The sequence below is a fragment of the Sceloporus occidentalis genome, unplaced genomic scaffold (genome assembly GCF_023333645.1).
Source record: "Sceloporus occidentalis isolate IW3139 unplaced genomic scaffold, rSceOcc1.0.p SCAF_4, whole genome shotgun sequence".
Lineage (NCBI taxonomy): Eukaryota > Metazoa > Chordata > Lepidosauria > Squamata > Phrynosomatidae > Sceloporus > Sceloporus occidentalis.
In genome coordinates, this window is record NW_028316984.1 from 140,462,853 (window position 1) to 140,475,928 (window position 13,076).

Here is a 13,076-nt window from a genome sequence, read left to right on the forward strand (position 1 = left end):
ATGAAGCATTAAAGTTCTCTTCTCTTTATTACAGGGTTCTCATCATTATTACAATTTCATATGCAACAAAGAAATTTTCTTCAGTTTCTCTTATGTCAAAGGAACTGGCTTCCAGTAAACTAAGTAGATTGCTTTGACACTTCAAGATTAACAGGCTAGTTTGACATACCTGTATGTCATTTTTATGCTGTTTCATTTCAGGAAAGGAAGTGTAATTTTTAATACATAGACAGAACCTAACACACAGTTTCCTTATGTAGTTTTTGGTGACAATATGGACTTTTGCTCAGAGTTTGTAGTCTTCCATATGAGAGGACAGTCTTGAAATAGAATACTCAGATCTTTCAGAATCAAGTTTGGGCATGACAATCCATTTTTACATAACAACATCCATTATTTCCTTTGTACCTGTGTGCACCATTCTACCAATCATTTGTGGGCTGTCTCACTGGGATGATTCTATGGGATCCAGTGTTGTCCTGCGCCTTCTAAATTGGTAGATGAGACAAGAACCCACAAGAAGACAAAAAGCAACAGCAGCAAGGGAAAATAGAAACGCAGTTCCCACAACAGAGCCTGGTACAGAGCTTATAACAGGATGGTGCTTTGGTGGAGGCGGACCACTGTCAATGCTACCTCCATGGCCTTCATTTAGACATTCGGGAGGGGCCCAACCATAGTCACAATGGCAATGTTTGCGATTGTTGCATATTCCCTGATTATGACACTTAGTGACATTGCAATCATATTTCAAAGAGGACACACTCAAACATTTTCCATCAATACACATCATGTCTGTTCCACAAGGAGTGCCATCTCTTACTTTTCCAGTATCAGGTACCTCCACTCCACTGTGGTAGTCTGTACTCCAGCACTCCTTATTGCCAATGGCTTCCTGAATTAAAGTGTTGTGTTCCTCCAGGAAAGGCAGCGTATGAATATTTTCACACTGAATGCGGCCACACAGGATATGCTCAGGACTACATTTTGTATACTTCCCATGTTTAAGGCCACAGTTGCCAAAACGATCACCTTGCATGTTGATATTTCTGAAGCAAATCTCTGAAGCAGTTACTGCTTTCTTGCCAAATATCATTTTGCATTGTATATTGTGAGTAGTACAATTCCCATGGTAGCAGTATGCACCATCTATACATGGGGCACCATCTTGTACATAAACGTCTTCAGGACACAGTTCTGAGGTACCATTGCAATACTCAGGAAGATCACAAATGCCATTCTTCTCTCTGCAAAGAGAATGAGCTGGAAGATACTGACACTTAGAACAGCACTTTCCAAAAGCACAAGTGACCCCGACAGGAAACATACAATTATATTGGCAACATGGATCTAACTCACACTGAGCTTTTGAGCCACAGTCACATTGCTCTCCATTTTCCACAATTTTGTTTCCACAATATTCAACTTTGTATGTTTTATCAGGATCTGGGGGAATGAACAAACAACCAAAATTCTTAACTCTGAAATAGCCTTGATAACTGCAATTGCTAAACTTATCACTGTTTGAGTGATATGGAGCCATAATGCAATCAACTCTATCACAACGGCAATATTTTACATCATGTTTCATGCCAAGATTATGTCCTAACTCATGGGAAAATATGTTAGAAATATAGAGCAAACTGGTATCCATATAGGACACAACGGCAGATGCCCAGTGCCGATCGCAAACTACTCCTTCAAATGCTAATCCAAGATAAGTTCCAAAATATTTATATATAAATAAATGCCCTGCATCATTCTCTAGATGGTAATTTAGTGAACTTGTCCGCCATTTATTGAAAGAATTAAGTGTTTTATCCATGGTGTCAGCAATATCTATGAGATTCTTTTCTGACCAGATCTCCAGTCCAGCTACAAACAATTGAACAGAAAGTGGTTCATAAAATGAATTTGAAAGATGAAAAATATCCAGAACTTGTATAGCAATAAGAGTTTCATTTCTGCCAAACTTCACATAGCGTTCATGTTCCACCACAATGGCTACCTTCACATACCTGGTGTGTGGCCACCAGTTTTCTCTAGAAGTACTTTCAGCCACTCCATACTTTATGTTTTGCATCATGGTCTCTTGATGTCTTTGCTCTTCCTCTGTCAATGCACAGCTCATGCAAACAGTACCTTCTTTCTCTTTCCCACTCTTCTCTGTGTACTGCATGATGGTCTTTTGATGTTTTTGCACTTCCTCTGTTAGTCCGCACTTCATGCGGACAGCATTTTTCATCTCTTCTAGCCGATACACCACATGTTGAAAGGCAGGAGAGGCCAGGACAGGTTCAATTTCATAGGTCCTATTTTCAAATTGAAAGAAGCCCCTAAATCCCCCTGAGCAAGCACTGAGGATGACCTGAGAGGGGGATTTGCCCTCCACATAACCCTGGTAAAAACAGTCATTCCTGACAAATGGATAGTCGACCTGAAGATTCCCATGCTTTGTGTAGGTGAAGACAGGAAAGGTTTTAGACACAAAGTCCCTCTTCTTTCTCAAATGTACTATGTTGCCCTTTCCCTCAATCTGCAAATAGTAGGTGACCTCTAGGGTTTCCTCTTGTCCATATCTTGGCATCATTTTCCTTGGAATGATCACCTCATAGTAAGCATACATAAAACCATGTGGTGGTTTCTGATTTGATACCTCATTCAGAACATTCCACAAGAGCACCAGCAGCAGCAGCCAGGAACAACTGTTCATCATTTCCTTGAGAAGGAAGCCACTAGAATGTTTCACTCTATTTTCTTCTATAGGCCAGGGAGGGTCTCTGCATTTGTGCCAGATGGAAGATTAGAAGAAGGTTGCATATGCAGTTGAGGAGTGTTCCATCCATAGCAACAGTCCATAGGATTTCCTTTGGAATGGGGGTGGAGCTTATTAGATTATGACGGAAAACAATGGGCAGGCAACAACAATGGATGGACAGGGAGAGAAACAGGTCTCACCTTTTGTTGCTGAGAAGCCTACAGGAAGAAGAGGTAAGTGTGCCGAGAACTTGGGGATCAAAGGGTCAGTGTTGGGGAGTAATCTGCAAAAACTACCATAGTGTAAGGACATATTGTATAAAAAGATAATTCTCCTCAGGACTTGTTACTAAAACTCTAGTAGATGTAGTTGTAGTTTTTCTTTTCAGCATTATTGGTACGAGAACATGCAAATATACAAATGCCAAGCAAACTGTAAACACGATATCATACATAGGTTGGGAAATTTATGTTTGACAACTGGATTGTGAAGTTTGAGCCTTTCAACCATTTACAGTGAGCTCTTGCCATACACGGGGGTTTGGTTCGGGGGGGGGGGGGACATGGATAAGAAAAAATATGCATGCTCAAGCCCCATTGTAGTTGTGATGTGCACTCAACCATATTTGTGCAGCCATGTGCACACACACTGCCATTGATTATATAATAAAGTGGGACAATCCATGACAAAGAAAAATATAGACCTTTTTGAAAATAATTACAAGACAAAATGGACTGAGATTTTTAAAAAGATATGAAAAGTTGGTCCAAACTAAATTTATCTTTATTTGGGAGAATTGAAGTGGTGAAAATGGCTATTTTGCCTAAGATAACTTTTTTATTTCAAACTATTCCAATTTTGATAAACGAAAAAACATTCCCAGATTGGCAAAAAGACATAAAATCCTTTGTTTGGAGTAACAAAAAACCACGGTTAAATTGGAAGACAATGACATTTCAAAAAGAAACTGGTGGTGGAGGAATTCCCGACTTGAAATTATACTATGAGGCGAATGCACTGAATTGGATCACTGAATGGATAATGCTGAAAGATGAAAAATGATTGACCTTAGAAGGCTTCGACAATAGATTCGGCTGGCATGCTTACTAATGGTACGGTAAAGCAACTGCTCACAAAGATTTCACACACCATGTAATAAGAAGATCTCTCCTAAAAGTATGGGAAAAGATCAGAAGAAAAATCTATCGGAGGATCCCACTGTGGATATCTCCCCAAGAAGCATCCATAGGGAGATGGAAAGCGCTAGATATATGGATGACATACAAAGATATTTTATACAAAACAAAAGGTAACAAATATGAATTAAAGCCCATTGGAGCATTAAAACAGTTAGATCCAAAAGTCCATTGGTACTTCTACCTACAGCTGAAGAGAGATTTAAGATGGACCAGAAAAATCAAGATTTTGAGGAAGATAAATTTGAATTAGAATTTTCAAAGATTTTGTCAGAAGTAAAAGGAAAAAGATTGCAAAATTACATAGTTTTCTCAGGAATTTGGAACAAGAAAAAGAACCCATCACGGATACTATGACCAAATGGTCCCCGGATTTTGGACATACTATTGAAATGGACAGTTGGAAATTGTCTAGAGAAAAAACAAGGCAATTTACAAAGTCACAAAATCTCAGTGAAAACTTTTGGAAAATGGAACACAGATGGCACTTAACACCCAGTAAAATAGCAAAAATTTACAAAACAGGACCCGGCTTATGTTGGAAATGTAACAAAACAGTGGGAACTTGGTTCCATGTTTGATGGAGATGTCCATAACTAAAATTATATTGGAAGAGTATACATACAGAAATAGAACACATGTTAAAAATCAAATTTGAAATGAGACCAGAGACATACCTGCTAAACATGCTGGACAAGATTAATTTCCAAGTTAAGAGAAAATACGAAAGAATTCTGCTCTATTTAGTAACCACGGCAAGAATCACAGTGTTGGAAAAATCAAGAGATGCCTACCCTGGAAGATTGGTTAATAAAAATTTTTGAAATGCAGGAGATGGACATGTTAACAGGTCACTTATCACAGAAAGACAGTACAATAATAGCAGAAGAGTGGGACCCGATTTTAACATACTATAAAAAGAGACAATAGAGGGTGTGGATTACAGTGAGCTAAACGCATCTAATGTATGATTAAAGTTTGATAGGACTGGTACAGTAAGATCAATACTCTGAGGATACAGGTAGTAAATAAAGTTAGACAGAAAAAAGAGAAGAGAGAAACTTTTACAATGTAAATTGTTGAGATTAGGCTTTAAGGCAATGATGGAAGTAAGGTTTATACTCAATTTATTGTCTGACACTGTAGAAAGGGGAATTCCCTTTCAAATGTGATATGAAAGTTGTGTTGAGCTTGTATTTTACATTTTAATAAAATAATAATAATAAAAAATAAAGTGGGACAGTCCATGGATACTCAAATCCACAGATGGCTAGCCCACCTTTATGACAGGACCACTGTATCTGCTAATATGTGCAAAAGGTACTTTTCCACTGACTTAGTCAAACGACAGCAGAGTAATTTTCCCAATTCTCCCAATTAGAGGAAGATAGAACAGTTCATTATTTCATTCAGAGGAGATGTTGTATAAAAAAGTTAAATTTTCTCAGGACTTGTTTCTAAAGCACTAACGAGAGTAGCTGTAGATTTACTTGTTAGCTATTGGAAAGAAAACTTGAGGGGGGGGAGAGAAACCACCTGGATGCAAAGGAAACCAGCTCTATCACTCACAGTTATAATTAATACTGGTTAGTTTGATATTTTTTAACTTTGGAATTACATATTATAATAATAAGCTTGTTTTCCAGATCCTTTATCATTCGTTTCATCCACGTGTGAATTTATTCTACGTTGACTTTTAACATTTTTATTGAATTTTTAAAAGTGTAAATAAAAAGAAAGGACGGAAAGAAGAAGAAAAAGAGAATACTGATAAGAAGAGATAGAACTGAGATCAAGCATATACAGGATATATTTGTATGTTCAGATGGAAATCTGCCCTGCCAACCAAGACAAGTACACAGAATTGGAGAGAAAAAGGCCACACTATTTATTGATGCAGATACAGTTAGCTGGCACATGCCTGGGATCAGATCCGGGCATTGGCCAGCCCACCAGCTGGCCAAGGAGACCAACCCTCCAGCCTCTGGCGGAGAATAGAAGTGAAGTATTGGGGGCCTTGCCCACTGGGAGTCTTCCCAGGCGAGGAACCCCTCCCTCCACTTGGATGTGGGAGACAGATGTGCATCAGCCACTGCCTGGGCTGCCCGTTACCACTGCACCCCCACCTCAGGTCCCAAAAGGGGCCCCTCCATCTGTACCCTTTCCAGGGTACTGCCAACCATCCCAGATACAAATCCCATGCTCCTCTCCCATAGTGTGACAAAAGCAGCAAAGTAGACAACTAAACCACAGGGAGGGTGGGAAAGAACCCAGAGAGAAATGGCCCAAACAGCCCAGCTTGCAACAATATATGCTTCTCTGGCCAACCTGATTGATGACTGCTCAGCCAACACAAACAGCTGCAACAACAGTGACAACAGTAGCAGAAATTCCTACAGTAGTTCCTACTGTTGTGGTGGAGGTGGTCTGCTGTCAGTGCTTCCACCATAACCTTTGTTTTTAGACAGTCAGGAGTGGCCCAACCATAATCATAGTGACAATTTTTGTGATTATTACATACTCCTCGCTTATAGCACTATGTGGCATTACAGTCATATTTCAAGAGAGAGAGTCTCATACATTGTTCATCAATACACATCATGTCAGTGTCACAAGGAGTGCCATCTCTGACTGCTTCAATATCAGCTATCTCCATTCCACTGGGGTAGTCTGTACCCCAGCATTTATTGCCAATAGCTCCTTGAATTAGGGTGCTGTTATCTTTCAAACTATAGGTAGGTGATCAACATTTCTGCATTGGATTCGACTACATAGAATATTTCCAGCATTACATTTCTTGTACATTCCATGTCTAAGTCCAAAGTTGCCAAAGCAATCACCTTGAGTATTCATAATTCTAAAACACATCTCTGAAGCAACTTTGGCAGTGCAAAGATCATTTTGCACTGCTCACTATGAATACTACAGTTTCCATGATAACAGTAGGCACTAAATATGCATGGAGTACCATCTTGTATATAAACATCTGCAGCACAGATGTTTATAACATCTGAGGTCCCATTACAATATTCAGGAAGATCACAAATGCCAATCTCCTTTCTGCAAATAGTTTGAGCAGAAAGACACTGACACTCAGAACAGCAGATCATTAAACAGAGAGTCAGTGAACATCTAGAAGACAATGCCATAATCACAAAAGGTCAACATGGGTTTCAGAGAAAGAAGTCATGCCAGACAAATGCGATCTCTTTTTTAAAATAAACTTACCAGCTTGGTAGATGAAGAGAATGCTGTGGATATAGTATATCTTGATTTCAGTAAGGCCTTTGACAAGGTTCCCTATGACATTCTTGCAAACAAGCTTGTAAAATGTGGGCTAGACAAGGTAACCGTTACATGGATTTGTAACTGATTGACTAGACGAACCCAAAGGGTGCTCAACAACGGCTCCTTTTCATCCTGGAGAGAAGTGATGAGTGGGGTCCCACAGGGCTCTGTCCTGGGCCCAGTGCTATTCAATATCTGTATTAATGACTTTGATGACAGTATTGGGGACATGGTTACCAAATTTGCAGATGACACCAAAGTATGAGGAGTAGCTAATACCCCAGAGGACAGGATAAAATTCAAAATGACCTGAATAGACTAGAAAGTTGGTCCAAAGCTAACAAAATGAAATTCAATACAGAGAAATGTAAGGTTCTGCACTTAGGGTGGAAAAAGAAATGCACAGATCTAGGATGGGGGATAGCTAGCTGCATGAGACTGAAAGGGATCTGGGAGTCCAAGTAGACCACAAGTTGAACATGAGTCAACAGTGCGATGTGGCAGCTAAAAAGGCCAATGCAACTTTAGGCTGCATCAATAGAAGTATAGTGTCTAGATCAAGGGAAGTAATAGTGCCACTCTATTCTACCTTGGTCAGGCCTTACCTGGAATATTGTGTTCATTTCTGGGGACCACAATTCAAAAAGGATGCTGAGAAACTGGAGTGTGTCCAAAGAAGAGCGACTAAAATGGTGAAGGGTCTGGAAACCATGCCCTATGAGGAACGACTTAGGGAGCTGAGGATGTTTAGCCTGGAGAAAAGAAGGTCCTTGTGGTCTCTTCCAACTCTACGATTCTATGATTCTATACAGGAGGTATATGATTTCTGCCCCAAGCACAAACTAGAATAATGCTGGCGGATCTAGAAATGCCCAGAGAGAATGCTTCTCTAGGCATTCCTAGGTCATCTAGCATGATTTCACAGTATGCTGGGGGTGGGCTTTGACCATAGTCTCACACTAGAGAGAACATATTTTTTCAGCCATGAGGGGAGTGTGAACCACCACGAGGGACCCACAGCCCTACACAGATAAGTAAAATTGCAGATACTGATCTCACAGATAGGCGAGACTACCGGTAATTTAATTATGGTTGTTTATATTAATTAATTTGTTTTATTTATATACCGCTATTCCAAAGATCATAGCGGTGAACAGCAAGTAAGCTAATTAGCAAGTAAGCTAATTTGCCCCCAACAGTCTGGGTACTCATTTTAGCGACCTCGGAAGGATGCAAGTCTGAGTCGAGCTTGGGCCCTTTTGCTGGTCTTGAACTCGCAACCTTGTGGTTTTGAGTGAATGGCTGCAGTACAGGCATTTAACCACTGTGCCACCAGGAAAGCATTTTGTCTTCAAGATAACTACTTTCCTGACAACAGAACGTGTTGTTCTGACATGTCAGACTCACTTGATGGCCTAACAACCTAACTGACCTATGTATTAGCTTATAGATATCAGGATCGTTATGCTAAATTGGCCCACTATTGTAATAACCTTTTTCTGCATTCGATTTCAATATGCTCCCACCTTCCACAGCTATGGAACTGTAGACACATGCCTTAGGCTTGAATACTACACTCTGTCTATGCCTGTGAGGAAGTCCATAATAGTGAAAGATCAAGCTAAAATAAATATGGTAGTCTTAAACAATGGGAGCGAGCATGATGTAGTAATCTGAGATTTGGATTACAACCCTGAGGACCAGGGTTGGATTCCCCAATCACCTGTGGAAATCCACCCAGAGACCTGGGGAGAGTCACACACTTTCAACCCCAGAAAAACCAGTGACAGGTTATGCTATCTCTCTGATAAACACTTTGATCTGTTATTATGGTGTATACTATCATAAACTGTACTTGGTTCAATTTTACCCGCCTTGGATCCTGCATAAGGAGAAATTAATCAAACAAACAAATTTAACCATCCATTTCTTTGTTATTTCAAGTCATAATCCAGATGGAAACTATAGAGTACCTGGGGCCATGTTGCATTCACTTATTACATTGTTAAACAAAAACAAAATAAACAAATAAAGAAATTTTTAAAAGTTGATCCATATGCCAGAGAGAAATGATGACAAGAAAGTGTGAGTATACATGTCAGCATAATACTACAGTTTATTTTTTAAAAAAATTAAAAATTAATACATTTTATTGATCTTTAAAAACAAACATTTAAAAACAACTGAACAACAACATCATACAATATAACAAAACGTACATAAAATAACATAATACTACCGTTTAAATGTAATATGAACCATAGCAAATTCGTGCCTCAGCAGAATCTGGTAACACATACTCAGGCTAAAAGACATCGTGGCAGCAAACAGGGCAAACAAAATTTCTACAACAGTTCCTGCAATTATAGCACTCCTGTCTCCCGAAGCAGGTCCACTGTCAATGCTGCCACCATAGCCTTTACTCAAACAGTCAGGAGGTGCCCAGCCATGATCACAATGGCAATGTTTGCGAGAGTTGCATGTTCCCCGATTATGACACTTGGTGAAATTACAGTCATAGTTCAAGAGGGACACTTCCAAACACTCTCCACCAATACACATCATGTCTTTGCCACAAGGGGTGCCATCTCTCACTGTTCCGGTATCAGGTATTTTCATTCCAGTGTGGTAATCTAGACCCCAGCACTCCATATTACCAGCATACGACTGAATAATGGTGCTGTGCTCTTCCAAAGAAGGGAGATGATGCACATTGTCACACTGGAGCCGTCCACAGAGGATATTCGGAATATTACATTTCCTATAAACCCCATGTTTAAGGCCACAGTTGCCAAAACGATCACCCCGAGCATTAATTATTCTGAAACAATCATCTGAGGCCACTGTTGCTTTGGAGCCAAAGATCTGTTTGCACTGCCTGTCATGTGTAGTACAGTTTCCTTGATAACAGTATGCTCCATCTCTACACGGAGCCCCATCTTGAACATAAACATCTTCAGGACAAAATTCTGAAGTTCCATGACAATACTCAGGAAGATCACATATACTACTATTTTTCCTGCAAACAGAACGAGCTGGAACATATTGGCAGTTTTTGCAGCATGGTCCAAAAGCACAACTGGACCCTGGACGCAACATACAATTAGACTGACAACATGGATCAGATTTACATTCAGCTGCCGAACCACAGTCACATTGCTCTCCGTTTTCCACAACTTTGTTTCCACAGTAGCTGAATTCATACAATTTTTCAGGATCTGGGGGAATTAACAAGCATTTTGTGTTCCTTAAATTGAAATATGCCCCATAACTACAATTGCTAAACTTATCAGTGCGGACATGATATTCATACATAATGCAGACAATTCGATCGCAATGACAATAGTCTGAATCATGTCTCATGCCAAGATTATGTCCCAGTTCATGTGCAAAGAGAACCGAGATAGCTAATAAATTGTTGGTCATGTAAGAATTGACAGCATCTGCATAATAATTATTACAGATTGTTCCTACAAATCCCAATCCAAGTGTTAATCCAAAACTCTTATATACAAAAAAGTGAGCAGTATCACTATATAGACGTTTAAGAAGTGAGGCTCTTTTCCAAAAAGCAAAAGCCTCAAGCGTTGCCCTCAAACTGTTACTAACATTTATGAGGTTTCTTTCTGACCAGATCTCTAGTCCAACTAAAGAAAGTTGAACAGAAAGTGGGTCATAGAATGAATTAGCAGTATGAAAAACATCCAGAAGACGCAAAGCAACCACAGTTTCATTTCTGCCAAACTTCACAAATCGTTCATAGTCCACAACAATTGCCACCTTTGCATACCGGACGTGTGTCCACCATGCATTTCCAGAATCCCTTTTGACCACTACTTTTTCTGTGACCTGCTGCATCAGAGTCTTTTGATGTCTTTCCTCTTCCTCTGTGAGTCCACACCTCATTCGGACAGCACTGTCCTTTTGTTCCAAACGATACACTGCATGATGGAAGGAAGCAGATGCCTCGACAGGTTCAATTTCATAAGTCGTGTTTTCAAACTGAAAGATACCCCTGAGTCCTCCTGAGCAAGTGCTGAGGGTGACCTGGGAGGAGGGCTGGCCCTGTACAAAGCCATGATAGAAACAGTCGTCCCTGATGAAAGGGTAGTCTGCTTGGAGTTTCCCCACCTTATTGTATGTGAAGATGGGGAAGTGTTTCAGGACAAACCCTTTCTTCTGCTTCAGATGGACCATGCGGCCCTTCCCCTCAATCTGAAGTAGGTAGCTGATATCCTGAGGGTCTTCCTGACCATATCTGGGTGTCAGTTTTCTTGGGATGGTCACCTCATAAGAGACATATCTAAAGCCCTCTGGAGGTGTCTGGCCAGCAATCCACACATTAATTAAGGTCAATACCACTAAATAGGTGGAAAGAGTAGTCTTTCCTCCCCTCAGAGTAAGAATTCCCCTGAAGTATATACTCTGACACCACATTCTTGAAGACAGGAGAATTTCAGCTGTTGACAAGATAGAAACTAGATAGGAATGAGGCAGCACATGGATTAGCTGAAGGAGACCAAGATTCTGTATATAGCAACAGTCAACGGAAATTCTTTTGAAATAGCAATGGAGCTTAGAATCATAGGAGTTTGAAGAGACTACAAGCACCATCAAAGTCCAACCGCCTGACCTGCAGGAATACACATTCAAAGCAACCCTGACAGATAGCCATCCAATACCTGTTTAAAAACCTCCAAAGGAGGAGACTCCATCACTCTCTGAGGCAGAGTATTCCACTGTTCAACAGCTCTTACTGCTGGGAAGTTCTTCCTATTGTAGAGCTGGAATTTCTTTTCCTGTACTGTAGTTTGCATCCATTGCTCTAGGTCCTATTCTCTGGAGATGTAGAAAAAAACCTTGCTCCATCCTCAGTATCAGACTTAAAGGAAATGAGGTCGCCCATGCTGATGATGGTCCACAAACCTTATAATCTTAAAAATTCTAACGTGTTTCAGCCTGGCCACAAAATGGCCTTCTTCAGAGGCTATTACACCAAATTTCTGGACTTGCAGTCTGCACTCTTGACAAAGTGGACACTCTGAGTGTTAGAAGCACATGGAACCTTGTTTCCTTTAACCTTTCTACTCTGAATACATGTGTTCCTGTGTTTTATTCTGTTCCATACTCAGTAGGACATCCTTTCAAATATTTTAACAGGACTATCATTTCCAGGCTAAACACACCCAGATCCCTAGGTCTCTCCTTGTAAGGCTTGGTTTCCAGACCTTTCATCATTTTGGTTGTCCTCCTCTGGACACGCTAGAACTTGTCAACATTGTTTCTAATTGTGGTGTCCTGAATGGAGCACAGTATTCCAGGTGAGGCCTTCCTGAGGCAGAATGGAGTGGTACTATTACTTCCCTCAGTCTAGACATTATATGTCCATTGTTGCAGCCCAAAACTGCATTGACCTTTTGGCTCCAGCACCACACTGCTGACTCATGTTTACTTGGTGGTTTACTAAGAGTCCTAGATCCTTTTCCTGTGTACTGCTTTCTAGCCAGGTGGTACCCATCCTATATTTTTGCATTTCATTTTTTTGCCTAGATGTGGTACTTTACACTCATCCCTGATGAAATGCATTTTGGTTTGGCCTAGTTATCTAATCGGTCAATGTCATTTTGAATTCTGTCCTTCTCCTCTGGGCTAGAGGCTACCTCTGGGCTACCCCATCCCTAATTTAGTGTAATCTGCAAATATGATAAGAATGCCTTGTATTCCATCATCTACATCACTTACAAAGATCTTAAACAACCCCAGGCCCTGGACACAACCATTTGCCACTTATCTCCATTGGTGGACATTCTCTGGGTTCAATCTGACAACCAATT

At 40.3% G+C, this 13,076-nt stretch overlaps 2 protein-coding genes across 2 annotated transcripts; both read right to left on the bottom strand.

The window, feature by feature from the left end:
* Positions 1-445: 445 nt before the first annotated feature.
* On the bottom strand, positions 446-2,716 carry LOC149314721 (disintegrin and metalloproteinase domain-containing protein 20-like). Its single transcript, XM_089523139.1, has one exon. It carries the CDS (start codon positions 2,714-2,716, stop codon positions 446-448), a length of 2,271 nt encoding a protein of 756 aa, XP_089379265.1.
* A 6,761-nt stretch (positions 2,717-9,477) lies between these two features.
* Positions 9,478-11,694, bottom strand: LOC149314722 (disintegrin and metalloproteinase domain-containing protein 20-like). Its single transcript, XM_089523140.1, has one exon. The coding sequence runs from the start codon at positions 11,677-11,679 to the stop codon at positions 9,478-9,480; it is 2,202 nt and encodes a 733-aa protein (XP_089379266.1). The 5' UTR covers positions 11,680-11,694.
* Positions 11,695-13,076: the final 1,382 nt, after the last annotated feature.